The sequence below is a fragment of the Opisthocomus hoazin genome, chromosome 7 (assembly GCF_030867145.1).
Source record: "Opisthocomus hoazin isolate bOpiHoa1 chromosome 7, bOpiHoa1.hap1, whole genome shotgun sequence".
Classification (NCBI taxonomy): Eukaryota; Metazoa; Chordata; class Aves; order Opisthocomiformes; family Opisthocomidae; genus Opisthocomus; species Opisthocomus hoazin.
Window position 1 is genome coordinate 18,248,263 of NC_134420.1, and position 15,386 is coordinate 18,263,648.

Genomic DNA, 15,386 nt, shown 5'->3' on the forward strand with positions numbered 1-15,386 from the left:
AGCAGCAAACGCACAGCATCTCCGAAATCTGGCTCTCAGTGATGGCCTTGGAAGTGCTGCAGTAGCAGCCCGTTCAGACTGCAGCGATGTATTTTTCTCTTCAACGTTGGTCCGAGCAGGGGAGGGGGGACCTGCCCGCTCAGCTGCGTTTACTTGCTTGTGATTGATCGACCACCACGGGAGTCGTTGAGGTGTCTGCCCTTAAATCTCGATCTGTGCCCTCTTTTATGGCTGCGTGAAACCCTGACCCACAGCAGCATCCCTCACTCCTGCTTTAAATCTCTCCCAAGCAGCCGCTGGCAACATTCGCGTTTTGTCTTGCCAGCCTGTAGGGACCAGGAGTCCAGCCCTCGTGAGGAAGGAATTAACCCAGCAGCATCAGATATCAGAGGTATCTTTATTGACTGTTAACAGAAATACAGTAACACTCGGTTTAGGGAGCTTGGTTGAGTTCTCCAGAAGGTGCCTTCCTTCTCAGCATTGCCAGCAGATCCTGAGGAGAAACCTGCCCTGTGATACTTTGGGGTTTCTCTGGAGGCTTTGGGGCTCCCTAGCGTGAACTTCCTAACACCCTCAGCTCTCCAGGGGCTGGGAGTTCTTTGAACCAGTGGGTGAAACTCAACAGAGGAAAAGGAAAAGAAACCCCACGTGTTATGGGGTGGTGGGGCCATTTGAATGTGTCTGATATGTTGTGAGCCACCCTGCAGTGGTCACCATCCATCACTGCACACACCTCCTGCTCAGCAGAACCCTGCTGCTCCCAGAGCTTAGCTTTTTGCCACCAGGCGTGCGTTGCTTTTGGCTTTGCACACTCTTGTCACACAGCTTGTTGGCCGTAAAATGAATATTTCCTGGCCTATTTTTCTCCCTGTACATCTGTAAGAGTGAGACCCTTTCCTACAGCAGTTCACAAACTGTTTGGGGGCAGGAAGGGTATGCTCAGCTAGGCTGATCAACTCATTTAATTTTTATTTATGTATTTAATTGGCTTTTTTTTTTTTTTGCAATCAAGGAGGAGTGTTGGGTTTTTTTTTTTTTGTGTCCTTGCTACAAGAAACAACTGCAGACACTTCTGGCATGGAGGCATCTTGGCGGCGGCCGCTGCTGTTGGCCTCATTCTAGTAGTCAGTGAGGGGGTATCGCAGGAAGATGAAGATAAGGATGATACAGAAGGTGGCAAGGGCTGAGCTGGTGATGTTAAAAAGCCGGGCTGTCTTGGCATCTTCGACTGCTCCGTTTAAGTCATTGAGAAGTTTCTTATCCCGGACCTGAGACCAAAAAAAAAAAAAAAAAGTTGAGAGATGTGGTTTCAGGCAACACCCACACCGTGCAGCAGAGGACAGCTGGGCTGTGCCTCTTTGCATCTGAATGCTTGGGGTGCCGTAAAACACCCCAAGGTGAGGTCTGCACCCAAGTTCTGCTATGGGTTGAGCTTGTGAAGCCAAGCACCATAACACCTGTGGGGTGGAAAACCCTGAGAGCGGAGAAGACCTGGAAGAGTGACCTGTTGCTGTTACTGACCAGGCCAACCAGGTCCCTGTGGCCCCTGGAGTGGGGCAGTGTCATTCTGAGCCTGAGGGTGCAAAAGGGAACTGGGATGCCATCACGCACACGGGCACCAAAGCATCGTCCCACTGTGTCGCAGCCCCCTGGCCCCGCAGCGCTGGGTGTCAGCTCGCCCGGCCCGGGAGCGAGAAGGCTGGCGGTGGTTTTGGTGCGCATCCCCGTGCCTCCGTCTGCGCTGAGGGGCTGAGCGGGCAAAACCTGGCACGGCATCCTACTGCAGCTCCAGGGCTGCGCACAAGCCTCCAGCATATTAAGCAGTCCTGGGTTAATGAGTTCCTTTTGCAGGTCTTATGCGGCTCGTGTAGCATCTCTGCCACCAGCAGTTTTCCATCCTGACAGCGCAGTCCGCTCTCTTCCTTACCCTGCAGGCCGAGACTTTCACGGGCTTGCCTTGAGACAGCTCTGCAGCGGGCGAGGATTGTGCATGTCCGTCTCGCTGGCTTGCCTCCACCTCCTCCAGGCTGCCAGGCAGTGATGGCACCAGCAGGCAGCGGATGGCACTGCGAGGCAGCGGATGGCACTGTGAGGAGGCAAGGGATGGCACTAGCAGTCAGCCACGTCTTTACCAGGCAGGGACGGCACTGGGAAGCAGCGCATGGCATCGCCAGGCAGCGAGTACTACCATGAGGCAGAGGGTGGCACAGCCAGGCAGCAGCTCTGCAGGTTTTGCCCAGCAGACGAGCGGCTGGGCTCCATCCCTTCCCAGCAGGGATGCGTTGCGGTCCCCAAACTGCCCCGTCAGGCCACGCTCTGCAGACCCAGGCAGCCGGGGCCACGAGGGTGTGGGATGAAGGGAGCAGGAGACTTCACCCCTCTTCCGTTTTGCGTGTCCGAGCGGGTACCCAGGGGTGGGCACAGCGTGGCAGCGCCCGCTTTGCTGCCCGCTTTGCAGCCGAGCAGCCCCAGGCTGCCGCCGGCCCAACGCTAGGCGTCGGTGGCAGGCTGTGAACACCAGCCCTGGAGTCCTACCTAGAAATATCAAAAGGTTTTTATCAACCAGGAGCTTTCCGAAGAGACTCTGTGATGGATTCAGACCACGTCTTCGTGACTTTTTCTCTCTCCCTCCTGCAGTGCTTTCGCATGGGCCTGTCCTGAAAGCCTGCTGCGACTTGCTGGATATGGGGAAGGGCTGCCGAAGCCCTTGTTCCCAGAGCCATGCTGGTTCACGGGGCCTCCAAAACCACATCTCAGAGCCTCCAGCGATGTCCCCTCCTCCGTCACACCACTGAAGACCTCTCTGCACAAGCCCCCCTTGCTCTTCATCAATCCCGGACCGTGGGGAGGGAGGCTGCTGCTGGCATGAGGCCCGCAGGAGCCAGCGCCGGCAGGCACATAGGCAAGAATGAGAGCTCTGTTTTCCCTCTTGCATTAAATCCCATGGTGCCATGTCCTCGGCCTCTGCTGCGCCCCGCTCCCGGGAGACTGCGGCTGGAGCCGGGGCCATCCACCCATCGCCCTGCGGCTGAGCGCTCGGCAGCTTCAGGGCATCCTTCTGGGAGCGGGGACAGGCAGGAGTCACAAACCGCGCGTGGCTCTCTGGCACGCTTGGCTGGCGCTCCCAGCAGCAGAGACGACCTCTGGGAAGGCAGCAAGCCAGCAGCCTGGGAGCCCACACGCCTGGTTTTTGTCAGCTGCGTGTCCGGGATGACTCACCTTCAAAATTATTCGGCAGGTTTAGCATCGTCCCGAAAACCCCAGGGTGCAGCAGCACCAGGCAGCGACCACCTCCTCACCCACCTGTGGGATGCGCAGAGGTCCCTGCAGCCAGAGCCCCAGAGACACCGGATTCGGGCCAAAAATCCCACCCGCTGCTCCCAGCAGGCTCTTTGAAGCTCTCACGCGCTTTCCTCTTCCCAGCAGCAGGGCTGCCGGCGGCAGGCCCTGCGCAGAGCAAATGCCTTTTGCCCCTTCCTGCGCTGCGGCCCAGCCGTGGCTGGGAGAGGTGGCTCTCCGCTGCAGGCAAGCCAGTGTTTGCTGTCAGTGCTTGCCAGGCAGACAGAGGTTTCTCCAGCAGACTGGTGTGGCTGGCACACCAAGCTCTGCAGCCCTCCCACCGCCAAGCTGCTTGCTTTGGCTTTGCAGGGCCAGTTCCTCTTGGCCCCAGGAGCTTTTCTCCACTCCTCGCCTCCTGCTCCTCCTTTCCCCGGGGTGCCCTGCTGCCCTAGTTTCCATGCCCAGCCCTCTCCCAGTGCTCCCAGCAGCCTCTCCCACCTGACACCAGCTTGCACTCGTGACCGGAGCTTTAGCGCTTTCCCACGGCCCATTTCAGCAGCGCCTGCCCTCAGCTTTCCCTGTCCCTGCTCCAGTCCTGGTGCTCCTCAGCATCTCTAGTGAGGGCGCCTGGGGCTGCCCTCTCCCCAATGCCACCATTTCCTCCCATTTCTCTTTTTTGTCCTTCCCATCTCTTCTCTCTTCTGCTGTTTGGGCCCAAATGATGATGATATGGACAGCTGCCTTTGACTCCTGCCAAAGGGCACCCAGCTGCCCCTCTCCCTGTCCCTCTGGCTGGTCCCACCCACCTGCTCCTGCCAACCCCCGGGGCACACAGAGCTCCCCATCCCCGGCAGCCCCCTTCCCTAGCTCTCCTCTGGCCACTCTGTCCTTGGTCCCCTGGATCCTTCATCCTCACCAAGTGCTTGGTCCCCATCCTCTCCTCCCTTATTATTTCCCCATACGCTCTGGCTTCAGTGGTCACCCTCACACAAATCACCCCTTAATGTCTAGTATCATTTATATTGCAAAGGAGCCTGTAAGGGTCAGACAAGTGCCAGGGCTCCTGCGGCACACAAGTGCAACGAAAAGGCATTTCTCCTTTCAAATGACTCGCAGCCCTGGCCTGCTGCATCTCTCCAGAGTGGCCTCACCTCCTCCTGCCTGGCCTTGCACCCCCAGACACTCACAGACGTCTCCTTTCCATGTCCTGCTGTGGCATCCGACCTGGGCTCTGCAGGAGGAGCTCTCCTGGAGAGCAGCTACACGTTTTGGCTCCTTGTCCTTAAGGAGATGCCAGTCAGTGTCTTTCTCATAGTCCAGCCTCAGCTTTTCCTGTTTTCATGCTCCTGTGGCCACCATCACCATCATGTGCTGGCAGCTGGTGCATGAGCTTCTGGCAGCCCTGGAAGCTGCTTCCTTCCACAGCCAAGGACGTGAGGCATGGGGAGGACAGGTCCTCAAGGTCACAAGGCTGAAGCCCACCAAACCCAAGTGTGGTGTTCGCTTAGTCACAGACTCTTTTTCTCATCATCACTTTGACCCTTCTCACCTTGCCTAAAATTGTTTAGGGTTTTTGGCCCTGCTTTGCACTGAGATGACTGCAGTGTAAGGATAATTATCCTGCATCTGCTGACTGCGGGGTTTCCCCAGGTACCCCAAAGCACCACTGTGTCGTGGCCTTTTTGGAGATCCCAGCCTGGACAAGGCAAAGCTCATCTCTGGTCCGGCTTGACAACTTGTACATTTTCTTTCCTCTTCCATGTCTGGCCTTCCACAAAACACAGCCCCCTTTGGTGGTTTAACATACAAATATTCTTCCTCCTCCCCTCTCCCACCAGCAAAAGGCAGTGGTGCCCTTTCCCTCCATTCCTACTTGTCTGTCACCTCCCTGCTACTCAACTTGTCCTCCACTATCTCCAGCTCACCTTGTCCTCCAGCACCTCCAGTGTGACGGTGCCTGAGGGCTCTTTCTCTCCTCCCTTTAACCACCATCTCCTGCCCTTCCTCCCCCTGGGGCATTGCCTTCAGCTTCCTCTCTAAGCACTCCCCTTGACTCCTACCTTCCTGATCCCTTCCCCAGCAGCCGCCTCTCCTCTCTCTGCTCTGGAGCTCAATCTCTCTTGTGTTTGGGAGCAGAGAATTTGCTGTGCGGGTAAAAAGTGCTGCCTCAGCTTGCAAGAGGAGACGAATGGTCTGTTGATAATGAGCCTAATGAGGCTGTATTTAAGGCAGCCTGGCTTTTAGCTTGCAGCCCACAGCTGGTTGTCTGTAAACTTGTTTCTCCTCAGAGCTCTGCATTCCTACACATAAGGAGCTCTGGAAGGGATCCTTGGATTTATTGGCTCTGTGAATTGGTCAAGAGCTCTCCAGCCCGTGTACCTCCACTGCGCTGGCACCAGCATCATGGGGCTGTCGCCGCTGTGTTTCACCTATCTCCATAAACCATTGCTCCTTTCATAAAGCAGGCTGAGAGCCTGCCTGAGAGGTCAGGTGCTGCAGCCTCTCTGCTTCCTGGGGTTAATAAGTAGCTATGGATTTGTGCTGGTCTGCTTCCACTCTAAACAGGAAAGATCAACACATGGCGAGAGGGGAAGGTAAACAGCAGTGCCTGGAGCTGTGTGCTAAGGACCGGGCAGGAGAGCTCAGTACTCCTGGAGTGCTATCGCACTACAAATTCTGGTGGCCTCGAGGGGCAGGAAAACTCTGTGAGCAACCCCCATGGGGTGCTGGTGGGGCTTAAAAAGCCAGCACGGCATGGCATCTACCTCGGCTCATCTCAGATCCCAGCTCCTCTGATCTACCGCCTCATGGTGTGATGGGTAGTGAGAAGGACTTGGCTCACCCTGCAGTCTCTGGAGATGGACCTCCTAACGACTGAAGCAAGATCTCCTGCCACCAGGCGCTGATGCATCATTAATTACCACTTGGAGCTGTGAAAGAGCAGGAGAGGGAGCTGCCGAATATCGGCCCACGGCATTTGCTTCTGATGAAAACCAACTGAATCCAAAGTGTTGGCATTAGAGCGATCCTGACATCCGTGCTGGGCTGGGGCTAAGGTTACTTTAGGGTTTCTATCTTCCCTGGTCCTGCTGTTTATCTCTCCTTCCCCAGCACCAACACGTGCTCACATGCAAGTGCCTTGCTTGCGCTCTGGGAGGCTGACCTTGAGAAGCTCGAGATGCTAGAAACAACCCCGGAGGGAGATGTGAGTTGGTGCAACTCTGCTGCAGCCCAGCAGGCTGTATCCGTTGAGGATCTGGCCTGCTACGGGTGTAAATAGAGACGAGGCGTGCCATCACACTGTTATTCAGAGCTCTTGGCTGAGGTGTCTGTCACACAGAGTACTTGGCTTGGATGTCACAGTCTTTGCCCTCACCTGACTTCATGTGTTTCTTTGAGTAAGAGAATAAATTCTTTGGTTCTGGGGTGGGTTTTTGGAATTTTTTAGTAAATGGTGGTCACCATGAAATAGCATATCCCTGGAGAAAGAAATCTAGAAGGCTGTAGCTCATGTGCAAAAGGCCAGGCAGACATGGAGGTACTGTTTTCCCAGCTATGGCTGAAACCAGTAAAAGTGGGCATGGGGGAAGGAGGCAGCTTTACAGTAATACTCAGATGTACCTAAGCATACATCTGGCTTCTAGTGTGGGCATTGTGATGCTGAAGCTGGTGGAAATACTTGGGTGTGCTAAGATCCATAATGAAACATCTCATGGACTTGGGGCATGAAGGAACTATTGCTTATTAACAGTACGAATCTGGCAAAAGCAGATGATGTTTATGGCAAGGTATTCAAAATGCTATTTCTGATAATGAAAACGATAATTCCTGAGGTTGCTAGATGTTTCAGTTATTTAGAGGAAATGGAAAAACCATAACCTGGGAATCATTTGATGCCATCAGTGCCCTGATGGCCCTTCAGCCAGTAAACCTCCACTGGCTGAGGGCTCTGCCGTCAGAGGTCCCAGAATGGGCTCAGTGAGGGGAAGGTGCTGCTCCTCTCCCTCCCACAGCACCTTAGTCTCTGCAGAGCACAGACATCCTAGAAAGGACGGGACCTAAATTATCTGCTGCTAAATTGTCCTTACGTTTAATTGCAGAGGAGCAAGAGAAGTCTGTTTAAAGGGACATCTGTCCCCAGGCAATTCCTTGCTTCTGCTTTCTCTGAACTCTGGGGAAAACCTTAATGACTGTAAAAGAGATGAAAACAACAGGCTTCTGGAGAAATGACCCTAACATCCAGCCTGGCTGGCATGTTGTGAAGGTCTCTGCAGTAGCTGTGAGTGAGGAAGGATCCTGTTGTTCTTAACATCCCAGTGGTCTTTCCCAGGACAGACCTTCTGCTACTGCCCCAGCATCCCCGTTGCCTCCCGCCACCCATCCCAACCCTTGAGGCCATTTGCCATCCCTTTGGCCACTTGCTAGCTCTATCCTCTGCCTCTGAGAGAAGCTTTGTTTCTATTTTCCCCCTGCCACAGTCACAGCCACTGGGGAGTTCCAAGACCAGAGCAGAGTTATTTCTACCTGCTCAGCTCTGCATCTGTTCGGGTACCACCGTTACATCCGATCAGCCACTGCCTCCGCAGTCCAAAAGCCAAGGCTGGTTTTTGACAGCAATCTTCCATTCTCCTTTCCCTGATCTGGAGCATGTTTGCCCATTTGCCTTCCCTCGCTGCCACTTTGCTTCTTCACACTGGAGTTTATGTCCTTTAGACCTTTGCAGCCGGGTGCTGAGTCCACGTCTCTGCCCCAGCACTGGGTTGCTTCTGGGCTTTGCCCTTCCTTCCATCTCGTGTCAAGGATCGTGAAGGGTCCAGCCTTCAAAAACCTTGTAGGTGGCTAACCCTACGCTATCCTGTCCCCTGGGGAAGAGTCAGCCTTGTCCTCAGGCCATCCTTTCCCCACTGCTGGCTGCAGCCGAGGGACCGCATCTACCCAGATACCAGCTGCAGCTACTGCCATGTCCCCGTGATGCGAAACCCTTTCTTAGCCTGCTGTGGCTGTGCCTCTTGCATGGGAAAGACGCTGATGGTTAAAGGCAAATTCAGACAAGCAAAGACACACAAAAAAGGAGGACGCCAGTTTTTCCCCTTGCTGGCTAAATGGCCCTTCTGGCACCCCACGCATTTAGGAGTGTTGCAAGACTCCCTCCTCCCCAGTCGTGTTAGGCTGCCACTGCCCTTGGGTCAGTCCTGCTTGTGGTGATGCTCAGCCCCAGCACGATTTAAGCTCACCTCGGCAGCAGTGAAGCCTGCTGCGTGGGTGGTGGGTCAGTGCTCACTGCCCATCTTGGGGAACGGGAAACTGAGGCAGACACCACAGTGCCAGTGCTGGCCGAGCCCAGGGCACGGGTCCATGGACTTGACCCCAAGCCTTCCTGCCGGAGAGCCTGACGGGCTTGGGAGCAGCCTCCTCGCAGTGCTGGGCACTCGCAATCCAGCCCACGGAAGCTGGATGGGGTTAATCGATCTGATTCTGTGACAAAGCCATCTGTGCCTTCCTCTAAACGCTGCCTGCCAAAACAAATCAGCTAGCTCCTCTGCGGGGCCACCCCGCCGCCCCCGGCCTCTCTGCACGTCCACTCGGCGAGTTTTGGGGCTGGCAGGCAGGGAAGGGGAGGGCAGCCCAGGCCCCTCTCCCGGCCGCTGCCGAGGGGCTGCCTGTTTGCCGGGCGCCATCCCTGCTGGGATGCTCTCACCTGCGGCTACTGGGAATAACCCAGCACCGTCCCCTTTGCCGGCTGCGCTCCCCGCCATCACCCGCTCCATCAGCACCGCTTCATTTCCCCAGCCCTGACGCTGTGCAAAGCCCCCCTGCACGCTCTCCCCTCTCCTCAGCTACCTGGGGCTCGTTCCCACGGTGCCGGCAGGTCTCTAGGGCTTGCCTTGGGATTTATGGGGCTCGGGGGAGTGGACCTGGCCACCAGCTCTGGTGTTTTAATTAGGGAGAGGGTGAGCAGCAAACAGGCAGGATTGTCCTGCACCTTGGCAGCCTCTCCCCCCCCCCCCCAAATTCCCAGGTGCTGGCTGACCCTGGCCGGCTGCTTCCTATTTCTCCTCCACAACCATCCGACACCTCTGGATCCTACCCTGACATGATCTCTAACCGACAGGATCCCGAAGAAGGGACCGCGTGCCTGCGGGCGCAGCACCAGCCGAGCTATCCCTGCATTGCCTGCCCGTCACCCTGCCACCATGGTACCGAGGAGCCTCCGAGGGTACTGGAGCAAGTCAAAGCACCTCATCCCCACCCAAAGGAACATACCTGGCTCCAAAACACACCGTGGCTCTCCCCATCCCCATCCCCAGCGGGTGCCACCTCTCATTTGGGTGGCAAAGGTGTGATTTACATCAGGCGCGACCCCCAAACGCTCGCCCTCCTCTCCGGCCAGCCCTCACCCAGCGCCTCGCTCTCCGTACTCACTTTCAATGAATAGGCCAAGGCGATGAAGCCGAGGCAGCAGAAGTTGAGGTATACGAAGTTGAAGATGGACCAGAGATAGTAGTCGTTCACCTCCGTGGTGTCAGGGTAGATTTCGATGACAGTGGTGGGGTTGGTCATCGTCTTCTTCTCCACTGAGTGCTTGCACGGGACTGCTGGCCGCAGGCTGTCCCCTTTGCAGCTCTTGCTCTCCATAAGATAAATGGCGGAAGAAGGAGACAGGACGGGCGAAGCTTCCCGGAGAGCCGGGGGCTTGGCGATGCAGGTGAAGCAGCCCTGTGGGTGGCCCTGAGGGGGTCTTGGGGTCCAGGCCACCCCCTCGAAGGGGCACGGCGGGCCCAGGGCGGGTTCCTGTGTCCTCTCCGTGGTGGCTGCCGCGGTGTCACCGCGCTCTGCCCTGGCAAAACAAAAGGTCCCCCCGTGAAAAATGGGGGTGAAGGGTTGGGGGGGAGGGAGAAAAAAAGGGGGGGAAGGAGCGGAAAAGGGGAGACGTGGGGGGAGGCGAGAGAGAGAGACAGGGACCGGGAGACAGAGGAGAGAGCGGGGAGAGAAGCGAGGGAGTGGGCAGAGGAGAGAGGGAGGAGAGGAGGGCAGGCAGGAGGGGGAGGAGGGAGCACCGCTGCGCCCGGGGACCGCAGACCCCCCGGCCCCGGCCCGGAGCGGGGGCAGAGGACCGGGCGGGAGCCGGCAGCAGCGGGCAGCATCCCTCCCCCTCCTCGTCCTCCCCCCCCGCCTCTGCCCGCTGTCCTGCGTGACCCGCATCCGAGTCACGAGTGGGAAAATGGATTAAAAAGCAAAAAAAAAGAGAAGGAAACAAATAAAAGCAGGAAGAAACACTTGGGAGGAGCCGGGGGGGCTCCGGGGGAGTTGCCAGCTGGCCGCGCTGCATCGCCCTCGCAGCCCTCCCTCCCTCCCCGGCCGCCGGTCTGTCGGTCTGTCGGTCTGTCTCTCTGTCGGGGCCTTCTGCTTTCTGTCTTTCTGTCCCATGCCGGGACGGGAGCGGGCTGCTGGGCTGCGGGGCAGCGGGCGGAGCGGGTCTCCCGGCGCGGCAGAGCAGCCCGGCTCCTCGCCTTTCCTCCCTCCCTCCCTCCCGCGGGTTTTATTCTTGGGGGGCTTTTTTTGTTTTGTTTTTTTTGGCTGAGTCCTCATCTCTGCGGGATTCCAGATGGGATTATATTTCCCGACGCCTTCCACCTGCCAGCAGGTTCCCCCCCCCAGCTTTTTTTTTTTTTTTTTTTGAGGATATCGTGGCCGGAGAGGAGGAGGAGGAGGGGATGAAGACAGCGGATGGGGAAGGGGATGTGGGAAGAGGTGCCCCCCCCCCCCAGCTTTTCAAATAGAAGAGACTAGTCCACCTCTGTCTGCCCGTCCGTCCGTCCATCCGTCTCCTCGGCAGGCATCGGCAGGAGCGAGGGATCCTCACAGGGAGGGATGCGGGGAGTCGCTGCGCATCCGGCTCAGCACTGCCGCCGGCTCGGCCTCCTCGGCGCTGGAGTTGCGGGAGGAGGGGAGGGCGGGGGGCGTGCACCCATGGGCTAGCGCTGTGCAGGGGGGCAGTTAGGGGCTGGGGAGGTCAACCCGCAGCCCTCTCCCCCCCCTCCGAGCACGCCCCACGCAAGAGAGGTCCGCCGTGTCCTCCCCACAGGGACGTCACCTCCCGCTTGGAGCATCCTGGTAGCACCCCGCTGGAGAAGGGCATCTCCTGGGCCCCGGCCGAGCACCTTCCCCGGCTCTCTGGAGGGCGTGCTCGGCACCGCTCTCCCTGGCGTCACCCACAGAGACCTTTGCAGTGGGGACTTGCTGCAGCCTGGATTGCGGGTTCTCTCCCACGGGCCTGGGTGAAAAGCTCAGGCGAGCGCGGGCAGGGGCATGTGGGGGTGATGGGGACAGCGCGGCAAGGGGAGGTGGCAGCAATGCAGACCAAGGGGAATAAAGTGCTCTGGTGATGTGGGATGGATGGAAAGGGGATAGATCCTGTGCGCAGGGCAATAAATCCTGCCGGCATTGAGCAAATCCCAGTGCAGGCAGGGACGGGAGAACCCCGGCAGCAGGACACAGGGCATGCGGCAGCTTTTGGGGAGGGAGGTGGGGATGTCATGAAGAATGGACAAGCCTGGGAGGATCTGGCTGTGTCCAGGCTTGGCACAGGATCAGGGAAACGCTTGCTGCCTCCCGTTGCCAGCTGCCCTGGGAGCTGAGTGGAAATTCGATTCTGGGTGCTGCGGTAGCGTCTCCCCAGGGACGCGGCACCGGGGAGCAGCTGGTGCTGCGCAGGGACAGCTTGCAGGTCATTCAGGAGGACACAGCCGCGGCACGGGGAAGCTGAGGACATGCCATGTCAGCCCGCAGCAGCAGAGCCCGGCCCGGCACAGGTGGCCTTGAGGCAGCAGCCACTTCAGCTGGGGGGCTGGAGAAGGAGAGCAGAGAAATCCCAGAGTACTGGAAACAGGCGGGGTAAGACAAAAGTTTGCGCAAGCAGAACCTGCAGGGGACGGGAAATCCTCTGGAATTGCCTTGAGCCTACCTGCAAAGTGCTGAGCTAAGAAACAAGGATGGTAATTCACTCGGCTGTTAGCAAGCAGGTTTGGCTCCTGCGTAGGGGCACCCACCCCGTGCTCACCCCCACGGTTTGGTGTGATGGAAGGGGACTTCTCGCATGGCCTCAGCGCTCCCAGGGTGGAGGGGGTCCAGTTTCCACAAGGCCGGTTTAATCCCTCTGAAGGCACTTGTGCTGGTTGAAAAAGGACAAATTGTCCTCTGGTTTGGGGTTTATCACTGCTGGAGTGGTGCTAGGTCCTGCCAAAGCAAAGAGGATTTTATTAGTGCCTGTGACAAGACCCAGGTCTCTCTCCAAGAAGCCGCTAAGGAGCAGAAGCGGCACTGGGGTGAGAGCAATGTTCCCATGGGATTAAGATGTTGCGGGAGAGACAGAGCTGTGGCCAGCTGTTGTCAGCTTTTCTGGAGGGCTTGGACAAACCCCGGCAACCCACAGCTGTGCAGAGCATCCTTCCTGCAGGCTCAGGAGGAGTAACAAACCCCTTGGATGCAGATTGCTGTCTGCCATAGCAGCTACTGATGAGCCTGTTCTTCATTTGTCCGGGCAAAGTCGTGTAGGTAGGGCTGCTCCTCTTTATGTCAGGCAGGGACGGAGGTTGGGGAGAGAAAAAGGGAGGTCAAAGAGGGTGTCTGGAGGAGGCAAGAGGAAGCAGCAGGGTGCTGTAGGGGAACATGGGATCAACAGAGGCGGGTGTGCTCGCTGGGGTGAATAGGATTGAAAGGTCAAGGAGATTGCATGACTGTTTGTTCTCTTCTCTGGGTACCTGATCAACTCTACAGTTTGCAGAGCACTTTTGGGTCTTCAGGTTAGTAATTCATTATCTTTCTCAATGCTAAGTGTGAGCAGCGAGAGGTTTATTACCATGGACTACAACGGCACATACACAGCATGACCAGTTCAAAACCTGTTCATGTGACCCTTCAAAACCAGGGAACTGGCTTAAAAAATAATGACACAAGGAAGAAAAAACCCTATATATTGTGCATTATTTTAACACTCCTATTTTCTGGGAGTCTTTAAAGGTCATGCATGCAAGCCCTCAACCACAAGGTCTAGGACCACTTTCAAATAAAAGCTGGGATGAGTATGAATAATCGTCTGTATTACTGTGGCATCAAGGCCTGCATCCCCTTATGCTAAGCATGGGATGAACAGAATAGAAACATGATTCCTGCCCCAAAGCAATTCTCCTGTAATCGCGTTAAAGACATGTGGGCTGTAGCATAATCAAGCGCTGTAAGACCCGTGAGAAAGTCTTCCATCTCAAATCCTATTCCAGCTCTCTGGAAAACCATTAGCAGGACCTGCCCCTGCTTTTTTTTCTGAAGGAGAAAGCCCACAACCTCCTGAATGCTCTTTCCTATTCCTCTTCTAAAAGGGTTCTACCCTCACTGGGTTCCTAAGCCCCATAAGCAGTAAGGTGGCCTGAGGCTTGGAGGAGTAAATCCCATCTCCTCACTCTCCCTTTATCTTTGCCTCCTGTCCTCTAAGCTTTCAGTCTGCCCTCTGCTTCTTTTCCCTTCCAAAGGAACCTAAAAATTAATCCAAGAAAGAGCGGAAAAAGCGACCAGCCCCCAAAACAACGTTCTTTGTCATTGACGGCGAGTAAAAATAGTTTCCCAAAGCAACAAATTGCTGAGCCAACCAGATGAGCACGTCATCTCCATAACCAAGGGGTCTCATCCTCGCTTTCCTTGGGCAGGTCCTTGTCTGACTGGGCTTTTGCCCAAGCCCTCATCAGACCTAGAGGGGAGTCAATTGAAGAAGGATCAGGCCCAAGAAGACAGCCCTGAGGGTCAGGGCCAAGCGCCCTACTACTCAAGGGGATGTATAATAAAAAAAATTGTCCTCTTTGTATCAGTGGAGACATTTAATAAAGAGCGAATTATCAAATTGTCATACGCATGGAGCTCTGCAGAGACGGTGCGGTAAATGGGGGCGGGGCGGCTGGTGTAAACCTTAGGATTTGCTGGGCAAGACAACATGGGGCCATGTGCGAGCTGCTTGTGGGGTGGCGTGTGCTCTGCTCCCTGCTGGAAAAGCACGGGCGGACAATCCTGGCTCTTGGCTTCTCCAGCTCCTGGCCAAGACCAAGCCCGTGACTGTTTCTGCTGAGACAACGTTCAATACTCACAGCACGATTAAAGGCTTAGGCACAATCCCCCGAACAGAAACAACGCCTTCGTATTCCCATCGATAAATATTTGGCAGCGGATGACTTGTTCTCCCCTTGGGCTACTGAGGAACGGTGGGCTGCATGATTGGTTTTCAGGACCCAGTCAGCCGTTTTGGGCTAAATCCATCTCTTTAACACAGAGGAAACAGCTGATTGGAGCATTAAGGCATCCTGTGGGAACAGAGGCTCAGGATGTGCCAGCAGGAGAAATCAGTTAAGCTCTCCGGGTGCTCAGATCTGCACTCAGAAAACGGGATGGGACTTGGCTGCATCTGTCTTGCTTATGTAGATGACGCTTTTTTCAAAGTAGGGATTAGCTCTTATCTTCCACCTGGCACATGGGGCCTTCATTCTGCACTGGAGTCTCCAGCTCCTGTACAGCAGCTCCAGGATTAAAAAATCACACAGCCACGCAAGAGGGATGGATTTTCCCTAGATTTTGAACGACTCCCCCCCACGTTCTGCACCACTGGGCTCTGGGAGCATAAATTCCACATCCTAGTGGTTTTTAGGCTGGACTTGAAACTGGAGTCCTGCTGTGGCTGTTACAGGACCACTCTATGTCTCAAGTCAAGGAGGAGCTTGTTCTAGCTGGCCCAGAGGACCAGGGGACAGCTTGAGTACCCTGTTGGAGGACTACCCTTAGCAATACTCAGCCAGGGAGATGTGGCCCCAGAAGGCTGTAGGCTAGGAGAGATGCTGGGAGTGCCTACTGCCCTGCTGATGTCACCCTGAAGAGGCTGGGTTACATTTTAATACATTGAAAAAGCCAAACCTGATCGGCTGCTAGCATGTTTCCTTATCAGAGAAGCAAAGAAGCCCCTCTGAAACATGTGTGAGTCTATCCCAGTGGGCAACAAGACATACTGCGCCAACAGGTTGGGGAGACAGTCTCTGGCCACCATGAAAGAGTTTGGTATCTCAGACTGCTTA

At 56.1% G+C, this 15,386-nt stretch overlaps 1 protein-coding gene across 2 annotated transcripts; it reads right to left on the reverse strand.

Annotated features, from left to right (window-relative positions):
* Positions 1 to 376: 376 nt before the first annotated feature.
* On the reverse strand, positions 377 to 15,313 carry IFITM10 (interferon induced transmembrane protein 10). Of its 2 annotated transcripts, XM_075426487.1 has the most exons (5): positions 12,341 to 15,313; positions 11,076 to 11,261; positions 9,703 to 10,117; positions 1,928 to 2,086; positions 377 to 1,268 (listed from the first exon to the last, which is right to left on the reverse strand). In XM_075426487.1, the coding sequence occupies exons 1-5, from the start codon at positions 12,376 to 12,378 to the stop codon at positions 1,119 to 1,121; spliced, it is 948 nt and encodes a 315-aa protein (XP_075282602.1). In that variant the 5' UTR covers positions 12,379 to 15,313; the 3' UTR covers positions 377 to 1,118. The 2 variants fall into 2 exon arrangements, with proteins under 2 accessions (XP_075282602.1, XP_075282603.1); XM_075426488.1 differs by lacking the exon at positions 1,928 to 2,086.
* Between the last annotated feature and the right edge of the window lie 73 nt (positions 15,314 to 15,386).

Coding starts and splice junctions, on each gene's coding strand:
- IFITM10 (XM_075426487.1), bottom strand. CDS start 12,378: ATGCGAGAAGTCCCCTTCCATCACACCAAACCGTGGGG. Junction 11,262..12,340: donor CATCACACCAAACCGTGGGG/GTGAGCACGGGG, acceptor CCCCCTGCACAG/CGCTAGCCCATGGGTGCACG. Junction 1,269..1,927: donor TGAAAGTCTCGGCCTGCAGG/GTAAGGAAGAGA, acceptor TTTTGGTCTCAG/GTCCGGGATAAGAAACTTCT.